General features: G+C 38.6%; 1 protein-coding gene across 1 annotated transcript; it reads left to right on the top strand.

Annotated features, from left to right (window-relative positions):
* The first annotated feature begins 213 nt into the window (after positions 1-213).
* On the top strand, positions 214-10451 carry slc18b1 (solute carrier family 18 member B1). Its single transcript, XM_080413353.1, has 14 exons — positions 214-468; positions 1417-1556; positions 4211-4306; positions 4486-4559; positions 4990-5137; positions 5421-5577; positions 5725-5861; positions 6692-6793; positions 7017-7108; positions 7211-7306; positions 7487-7561; positions 8131-8224; positions 8594-8643; positions 9452-10451. The coding sequence occupies exons 1-14, from the start codon at positions 438-440 to the stop codon at positions 9561-9563; spliced, it is 1404 nt and encodes a 467-aa protein (XP_080269479.1). The 5' UTR covers positions 214-437; the 3' UTR covers positions 9564-10451.

Below are 10451 nucleotides of genomic sequence, written 5' to 3'. Positions count from 1 at the left end.
GCTAAAGTTCTCCTCAGAAAAGGGATGATGCTAGGGTTCAAGTGGTTAAGGTAAAAAAAAAATCCTATCACAAAGATTTGGCGGACCCCCTGTAGTAACTCTGAGGACCCCCTAGGGGCCCCGGACCCCCTGTTGAAGACCCCTGCTCCAGACAGTCCATATGGGCGTCACTTAGTGAGCACAAGTCAAGTCAAGGCTGAAAGAAGTGTGTACACAGCACACACAGAAGGCCGTGTTCTGTTGCACGGAGGAGCTACGGAATGCGAGGCTGTAGAGCTCTGACATTATTATCCAGACTTTCACCAAGATGAGCTGTCAGGAATCACTTTGGTACCTTTTATTGTGAGTTCGGGGGGAAACATTTTTCCTTGCTCGCCCCTATAGGGAGGGATGCCAATTTGGAAGCAAAGATAATTGGCATTGATTGAACCGTACAAATGGACACGCAAGTTGATCTCCAGCAACCAGGTTGGTGCGATCCAGCGCTATAATTAAATCTACTCTGATGAATGTGTCTTAAAAGTTGATTCATTTAGCGCTGATGAGTCCATTCTGCGTGTGATTCAATTCACTTCTCTACTCTTTTCTAATCTGTTGACGTTTACTTACTGCTCAACAGGGGCCAGTTGCACCACCTCACACTAAGTTCAAACTTAGCCTAGTTATAGCTTAAACACATTCAATCTGGGAAAGTATCTGTGTCATTTTAGTTTTCTTTGGCTATTAAAAAAAAAAAAAAAAAAACTACATTGTGACCAGGCAATAAACCCAGATTAAAGGTAGGGTATTAAAGTGATTTTCTTTGGTTAAAATAAGTGTTAAATAGCTCTATATTGTGATAGTACTCATTGCTATAGAGTGTTTGTTCAGTAAAAGGAGTCTCCTTGTCTCTCCAGCTCTTTATAAAACAGAAAATGCACTTTTGTTTCAGTTTCAGTTTCATTTCCAATTTTATCCAATCAGGATAGAGAACTCAATCAGGATATAGATTAAACAAGTGAAATTGGAAGTGATGACACTAAGAAATAAGCAGGCAAAATTGGAACTGGAACACTATAAAAATGAAGCTTAAAAATGTGTACTTTCTCCTGATTGGCTGAGATTTTGACACCTACCAGAAAATGTATTTTCTGTTTATTAAAGAGCTGGAGAGACGGGGAGACTCCTGTTACTGAACAAACACTCTATATCAATGATTACTATCAGAGTATAGTGCTTTAACCTTTTAACAAAATACTTTTTGGAAATTTGGAAATACTCCAGTATAAGTTTAAAAAAATCCTCAAAATTGTACTTAAGTACATTACTTGAGTAATGCACTTAGTTACTTTACACCACTGATGTAAATAATGTTTTGTTAATAGTTTCAGTTGTTGAACTCATTTTTGAATGTGTATTTCCATTCACAAATGGTAGACAATGGCTCTGCAGATGAACCTGCACCTACACCCCCAAGGATGTCAAGGCATGAGATCCTGACGTTGATATCAATGGCATCTGTCAACTTCAGTTCAATGATTTGCTATTCCATTTTAGGTCCCTTCTTCCCTACCGAGGTAAGCGATTATAGGAAAAGTGCTCCTCCTCATCATGTACTATTTATTTACATTGTTGGTAGGGGTGGAAAAAGTACTCACATTTTATAAGTAAAAGTATCAATACTGCAATGTAAAAATACTCTGTTATGTAAGTAAAAATTTACTTGAGTAAAAGTACCAAAGTATTTGTATCAAATGTACCAGAGTAGAAAGTACTCATTATGCAGAATGTCCCATTTCACAAGTTTTCAAATGTATCAATGTATAGAAATATTTTGAAAATAGCAGATCCACAAGCTCACAATGCGTTGCATATTGTGAGCTATTTTCAAATGGCCGAAATGTATATAGGCCTGAAGTGGTTAATGCATGTTTTGTAATAATAATCAAAATCTACAAAGTAACTAGTAACTAAAGTTTTCAAATAATTGTAGTGGAGTACAAGTACAATATTTGCCTCTGAGATGTAGTGGAGTATAAGTAAAAGTACTAGAAATACTCCGGTAGAGTAAAAATACCTAAACATTTTACTTAAGTGCAGTACTAGTAAAAAAAAAGGATATCTTGCTGTCTGTCATGGCATAGCCATAGCCTATATAAGTCTATCACAAATTCTGTGTGGGAAAAAGGAAAAATCAGACTGGAGTTTGGTTGTGGAAGGTTGGACAGCAGTGTTACCAGGTTTTGCGAGAGAAATAAGCAACCAGGTCTATGAAAACAAGCCCAAAAGAAGCAACTATAGGCCACGTGACATGAGCAAGGAAGAGAGACTGGGCACCTCAATGTAAAATTGTCTATTTTATCCAAAATGTAAAAAATATATATATTTCAGTAATGTAAAGTAGCCTATACATGATGTGTGAACATGGACGATACATCATTATCAGACTTAAAATGTACCCTTCAACTTCTTGTTTATGCCCCAAAATGACTGGATATATAGGTTTTGTAGCAATTTGTAGCAATTTTAGAAATATTTATAATTATAATTGTCGAATGTTTAAGCATGTTCTAATCATGTATACTTTACATAAAAACATTTTCCAAATATTTTATTTTTTTTACATTTTGGGAAAAATTGCCAATTAAACACAGAGGTGCCCAGTCTTCCTTAGTGCCCACTCTTCCTGTTACCTTTAAAAATAGCCGATCGCGATGCTTGTAAATCTGCTATTAAAAAAATAAACACAAATATTTTGAATATTATTTGAAACATTTTAACAACACAAATCTAGTACGGCCGGGGGTCCCTGGCGCAAAAATATTTGCAGATGGGGGGGTCCGTACAAATACATATTCATTTGGGGGTCCTTGATTTGAAAATGTTTGAGAATTAGGAAGCAAGCCCAAAAAACGGCAATCGGCAACTACCAATATTTACAAACAACTTTACAGAAAAACAAGCCCAAAGTAGCTTATAATAAGCAGACATGGCAACACTGTTGGACAGCAGGATCATGTGTTTGACATCAGCGAGACCCCCTGAAGGTTTATGAATGACTGGCCTTACTAAACACCAGACACAAAGCTGCTGGTATGGTCAGCTGACACAAATACTACTCTGGGTCTCTGGTGTTGCGACATGTCTTAATAATATTTTAGAACAGCTGTGAGGGCATTCCAAGTGGGCAGCCAAGTAATTGACACACACTGAGATTTTGATTATAATATAACATTAATATTAAAAACTGAATGTAAAACAAATATATTTTTCTTTAAAACTTTGAAAAATGAGTTTAATTCATTGTGATACAGATAAATAGGAACATAAGTATACTATGTTTAGTTCCGTTAATCCAAGCCAGAACACAATCGATTGATTGGTCAATCGATTGTGTTCAAAATAAATATGCTCTGAGAATGCAGTGGCCCTCGGCTGCCATGTTAAGTTGGTCAGATGGCTGGGCTGCGAACGCTGTCAAGATTTAGGCCCTGATCCAGAAAAAGTTGGGAACCACCGTTCTAGAAGATGACCTTTTATCTTCAAGCTCCAGGGGGAGGTACCAAACTACAGACAGTTAGGGGTGCATTACCACTAACTGCTGTGCATTGCTCAAAGGCACCTAGGTAGTGCCCAGGAGGTGGACTGGCAGCTGGAGGTGACTCTCCAGGCTAGCTACCAGTGGCAGTGCGGGACTTGAACCAGACACCCTCTGATTCCCAAGCCAAGTCCCTAAGGACTGAGCTACTACCGCCCCTTCTTGTTGACATGTTAAGTTACTTAAACTGCACGATAATAAGTTATTATTAATAATCCTTCGAAACACATGACTACATAATCTCCGCCTCCTGGGCTTTTGGCCTGGTGGAGATAATAAGCAACATTGGTCAGATAATGTACCAGCCAAAGATTTGGTGCATTGTAAAATGTATTGCTGGTTAATGCACCAAAGCCAGGTTTCAAATTCTATAGAGCACAAGCCTAAGTTGTGAAGGCACAGTTTAAACAGAAACTGCATGTGTATTGTATTACAAAATGTACTGCAGTTTTTATGCAATAGCTTAATTTTAGAAGCAATAACATGATGTTTGTGAATGAATAAATGAATAGCTCTTGAGTTTCATGCAAGTTGATGTCTTGATACTAAAACTAACATGTTTTTAGTTATGGTATGGATTCATTATCATTTCTAAAATGACCTTAACGTTCATTATTATCATTATTCAAACAGGCAGTGAAGAAAGGGGCCAGCCAGACAGTCATCGGCCTCATATTCGGTTGCTATGCTGTGTGCAACTTATTCGGTTCACTGATAATGGGAAGATATGTAAGTGTGTACCACTGATAGTTTCGTTTTTAATATTTGGGTTTGATATCACACTTCCCAAGGTACTGTTCATATAGTTGAAAACCCTGTTTATGGTGTGGCTCTACAAGAGGCTAGCTGGTTATGACAGGGATAACTTCCAAAAGACATCACTGACACCTTCCTCGTCTCTGCCTCAGATTGTCCAGATCGGGGCGAAGTTCATGCTGGTTGCAGGATTATTTGTCTCTTCTGTCTGCACCATGCTTTTCGGGTAAGTCAAGGTCAGTGTCCTTTGTTCTGTATGAGACATTTTGTCTTTCCCCTAGGCTTTAGATTTAGATTTAGGGATTACTTTTTCTCTCTGCCTGTCTGTTTGTCTGCCTGTCTGTGTATGATGGCTGGTAACATTTTGTGTTTTTTGTCCCGCCCCTTGGTGGCACTGCGGAGCAAGACGTATCTGGCTACAGCCTTGTTTTCTTCACTCAATGACCATAAAATGTTTTAGATTTAAACTATTTTCTCCCACCTTCTTGATTACCATATATCTAGTATAACAATGTAGTAGGATAATATAATGATAAACCTAAACATTTATGATTAATCATTACATTATCATACATTATTAAGTAGTAATTATAAGCCACAAACGACCTGTGATCCATTCAAAATTATGTATTTCTATTTTACTATTTTTTTTACAGATTGCTTGATAGAATTTCTTCAGGGCGAGATTTTATTATCCTCTGCTTTGTAATACGGTCCATCGACGCTTTGGGTTTTGCTGGTGCGATGACTTCCTCTTTTGCAGTATCAGCAAAAGTATTCCCAAACAATATAGCGACTGTTCTGGTGAGTGACTCCTTGTCTGACTGGAATGTTGTTTAGGCATTAGAATTATGAGAAAACAAAAAAAGCATTATGGTTTGAGTTGTTTTGCAACAACCATAATCCCTACAACTGTGGAAAGTATTAAATAGCTGTGTACTGACACAATTTGTTTATAGTGCTGACAGAAATTCTTGGATTTATGGAAATACACACATTGCCCATGGGCCTGTATAGCAGCATGTATATTATTTATTTAGCAAAGCAAAACAATATACTTTGTATATTATTGTGTTTTCTCCTTTAGGGTAGTTTGGAGATTTTCACAGGGCTGGGACTTATTCTGGGACCACCAATCGGAGGATGGCTTTACCAGTCATTTGGATATGAAGTCCCTTTTATAGCCCTTGGATGTTTCCTGTTAATTATGGTTCCTTTCAACATCTACATATTACCATCTTTTGGTAGGAAATTGGAGATTTCAGCAGAAACCTCTCTGAATGTTCATTCCTTTGATTCAAATATTTCACTCGTTCTGTAGGCTTCTTACTATATGACAAATGAAAAATTGAATGTATTGGCTGTCATGTGTGCTTGTTTTCTTTACGCAGATGCCGAGCCATCAAAAGATTCTTTCATCCGACTACTTACACGTGGGAAAATAGTGCTGATCTGCTTTGTGATATTCACTCTTAGCGCAGGGCTTGGATTCCTGGATGCGACCTTGTCCATATTTGCCATTGAAAAGGTAACTACCCTTTCAATGGAAATACCAGACTCCATTGAAGATGTCATGGGAAAGGATTTAGTCCTAGCAGTTGGGCTGTAAGAATGTTGATTGATTGATTGATTGGTTCGTCTGTTCACTATTTTGGCTGGATTTCCATGGAATTGTCTGAGGATGACCCCATGGCCTTTCCTCTAGACCCACCATTAGCCCAAAAGTTCTACTGAGTTTGACCTTTATTGATCCCTTGGGAGAAATCTGGTTGTCAATGCCAGTAAAGCAATAAAGAAACAGGACAGATACAGAAAAGGGAGATACTAGGAGTTGAAACGAATATGAATAGCCTCAGGACTACCGGCACAAAGGACTGACAATATTATTGTTGGTCTTCTGTGGGGGAGGGATGAATCTAGCGAATATGGTGTTCAACCGCCCCACTTCCCAACACTGGCCACTTGCCAGTGTTGGGCAGTCTTGCCATTCTTGCCAGTGTTGCTACAAGTTGCTGCGTTAATAGTTTAACTACATTTCTGAATATTATGAGGGTAGCTTCACTGTTTTATGAATCAAATAGCTTTTCAGTAGTGAAGATCTGACCCCATGGCTTTTCCTCTATCACTACACTTTGGCCAATCTCCAGTTGGGTGTATAGAGTCCATAGTTTCCCATAATTGACCAAGCTATGATTGAAGCCTAGCTAAACTATTGAACATGGTTACATGCATTATAAAATATCAACAATACATTTAGCACTAAATATCTCCAGCTTCTCAGAATTCTTGAAGTCAATTAGTTGTAGACACAGATTAGGGTAGCCTATACTGTTATTAATTTGTTCTATTTGGTTTCAGTTTAATCTATCACCCGGCTATGTGGGACTCATCTTACTTGGTTTGTCGCTACCTTATTGTCTGGCATCACCGATTCTTGGATATCTCACTGACAAATTTCCTGTAAGTATGAAGTATTTATGATGACATATGCACACAAAAATACTCGATGTTAAATTAAATCCAAAGATAGTGCAAATGGAACCAAATGGACCCATAAGGTTCCATTTGTGTTCTCTTAGGAGTTAGGAGTTACTGTAACTGTATTTTTAAACCTTGAGTGTCTTTACATGTCACATTTTTAACAACTTGTAGCCGTGTGTGTGTTTGTGTGGTTGTTCATCAGGCCACGAGGAGTTGGTTTATTGTTCTTGGAGGCATCACCACTGCGGTTGGCTTCTGCCTGCTTGGTCCCATGCCTGTTCTCAACATCCCAAGGTGAACATGTGTTCTTTCACTTGAGGATTTCAAATTCACAGAATTAATTTCCACGTTAATTACTTTTATCTTTGAATCTTTGTTGTGTTTCCATATCTCTAGTCAGTTGTGGTTGATGATCTGCATGCTTGGTGTCATTGGGTTTTCGCTCGCCATGAGTGCAATGCCCACGTTTCCGGAGATCCTCACTTGTGCATAGTGAGTGAATGTATTACCTGTATTTTCTGTATTTTCTAGTATTAATAATAATATAAATAATATTTTGCAAGTCCCCTAATTTTCCTGTCTCTAGCGATTGTACCCTAACCAAGCATAAATGCCTTTGAAACATCTTTGTGAAAAGAATCAAAATGCACACGTTTCCCTCTGAAATGGTAGTGAAGAAGGATTTGATGAGGGACTAAGCACTCTTGGAATGGTGTCGGGATTGTTCGGCGCCGTGTGGTCTCTGGGGTAAGTCCTATTTAACGCCTTTTGACTCACAACTAGCCAGGATATGCTTTCCTTGAAGTAATCCAGCTGATAATTCAGGTAGGCACGAAAGGCAGGCTGTGTACACACTCACATTTCTCCCCCTACACTACCCACTACAGTCAGATGGTCTCTCCACATTCAACCTCACTCAGCTCCCTTCATTCCCATTCGCTAACAAGCTAACGCATACAGCCTCAATCTGGTTAATTTAGGCTGTCTTTTGAAGCTGAACACTGTTCACTATTCATGTTCATGATTGGTCACAGCTCTGTTCCTGCAGCTGTCTGTTTTCAAACGGCACTCCCTCTTTCATTGGTGTGTCGCCCAGGTTGCGCCTGAACTCTAACCTTTAACTTCACAAACACTATGCCTAACCCTAACCATAACCCTTCTGGGGGGTTTGTGATCTCAGATTCTGTGTCATGCTTGCGCAGATAACCTGTAGTATCACAGGAGCAGAGTCACACCGCCAAACTGAATGCAATAGCATTGCAATAAATGGTTAATGACCTGTTTAATGAACCTGGAAATGCATCTGTATTTGTTAGGATGTTCTACGGCCCAATAGTGGGTGGTGCCATCACACAACAGCTCAGCTTTGAATGGGCAGCTACTATGCAAGGAGGCTTGTGCTGCTTCGCTGTAAGTATCAATGGCATTGTTCTAGTTGTAGTACTAAATGTAATTTCATTGTGAATAGCCACGTGTTATCTGTAGGATTCGGAAACCCATGTTAGAACAGTACATCTTCAACCACTTCATATACTGTCTGAAACATATCACCCAAAGGTACAGTATGAAACTCTCATCTGCCATCAAGAGCAAGTGATGACTCTTATCTTCAGCCCTGTGTAATCTTCCCATTGTAACTGATTGGAAAGCCTGGTGATCATTCAGGCATTGGCCAGAATCGCCACTTTAAGAAAGTAGCATATTTCTCATCGAGATACTGTGTTAATCAGAGGTGAAAGTTGGAGAAATGCATGACTCATTATCTTGTCCACTCAACAGGCCCATCTTTGCGGCGTGTACTATTTCTGCGTAAGACCCCAGCAACGAAGGTAATACTTTTCTGCAAATTAACAATTAAAGCTACAATCTAGGACTTATTTCAAAGAATACATTTTTATTTGAACCAATCTGGAGGTGGTCTCCCTACTCTACATTTGAGACATTTCGACCCTGGTGGTTACGACACACACATGGTTATTTGAAGCAGATGGTGCACCGGATTGGACACCAGATTTTTTGTATTTAGGACATTGTTGCAATTACCTCTCTCTATTGGGAGAGGGAGAAAACAGACAGAAAATGTACAGATAGTACCTTTAAACATGCTCATGTTTTAATGCTTTACGTTATGTATTTTTTTCTCTAAAGTACAACAACAAATGAGGTGCTTTTACAAATAATGTTTGTAATGATTATTTTCCTATCCCACACGTTTGATGGATATTTTGTTCATTGTCTGATACCATCCTCCCTTGAATAGGCTGGATGTTAAAGGAGGAGTTCACCCAAAAAATGACTTATTTTATATCAATTGCACGCCCCATGAAGCCTTGAATTCATGGATTTATTTTTGTTTTTGTCGCATTCCTAAGCCAACAATTTGATGACCGTGTGTATTTCCGGTAGGAGACACAAATAATCTACTTTGTGTCTCCTACCGGATACATTAGTCGGTAGGAGACGGGAATCAAATTATTAGCTTAGGAATGCAACAAAAACAAAAACAAATCCATGAATTCAAGGCTTCATGGGGTGTGCAATTGATAGAAAATAAGTCATTTTTTGGGTGAACTACTCCTTTAAACATTAACAGAATTCCTGAAGTGACTAACATATCTTTTGTTGTTGGAATTCAAGAGCCATTCAGGACAATGGGATTACGCATGTAGATGAAACGACTCCACTTCTGGATGGAGACAACCAGCATGATGGAGGGCAACCAGCCGGTGAAACTCCCCGTTCACAATAAGAGTAGCATAATGCCTTTTATGAATGTAACTGTTCCTCATGTAATTGTATGCGTATGGTTTGCAATTATTTTGAATTGCCTTGCATAGCAGGGTTTGTTATTTATTACTTTTCATGTATTCATATTCTGAATGTAATTCTGAGTAAGCATAATGATATGCTCAACATTTTTTTCTTGCATGCATCAACAGAATAGCTGTAGAGCAAATAAGTACAGGTGCTATTTGGCTTAAAACGAATACATCAAAGACCCATTTATACCCTGGCTGTGATGTAGTAGTTTTCAACAAATACTGTTTTCAGTCTCAATGAATTCATTCATTCTCAATTAATTCAGTCAAAACTTTAAACTGAAAGGGCATTCACATTCCAGATTACCATGTAAATATATCCCTATTATCATGCAACGGTTGCTACTAGATTAATGCCCTGTAGCTTTTCACATGACTTGGATTACCCCTTAAGCTGCACATGCCATAGAGCTGGTGACTGGATTCATGGCCATTTTCTTCATGGCTGCAGAAAATAAGCTGACCACCTTCCAATTTTGTTAATGTTATTTGTGCTTTGCACAAGTTATAGGATGAATGAACTTTGATTTATGGCAGAACTTTGGGCTACATTGTACAATAGGTACTGTTAACTCCAATACGGTTATATGGCCCTAATGTTCTTTGTGGTACGATGGGTCATTCATCAAACTGTCCAGTTGTCGGCGACTGATGGTAAATTTAACTTTAGATATAATTTAGTTCAGTATCATTCCCTTGAGGACACTGCACATGGTACAACAAATTAACTTTACCTGTAACTGCAGCATGGTAACATCCCTGTGTATGGCTTTTTCACATATGCACATATCTTGTGCCTTACACACATAGCCAACTAC

The sequence above is a fragment of the Gymnoscopelus braueri genome, assembly GCF_963280865.1.
Source record: "Gymnoscopelus braueri genome assembly, chromosome: 19".
In the NCBI taxonomy this organism is placed as follows: domain Eukaryota; kingdom Metazoa; phylum Chordata; class Actinopteri; order Myctophiformes; family Myctophidae; genus Gymnoscopelus; species Gymnoscopelus braueri.
The sequence above is the reverse complement of the archived record's forward strand: the minus strand, read 5'-3'. Positions and strand labels throughout refer to the sequence as shown.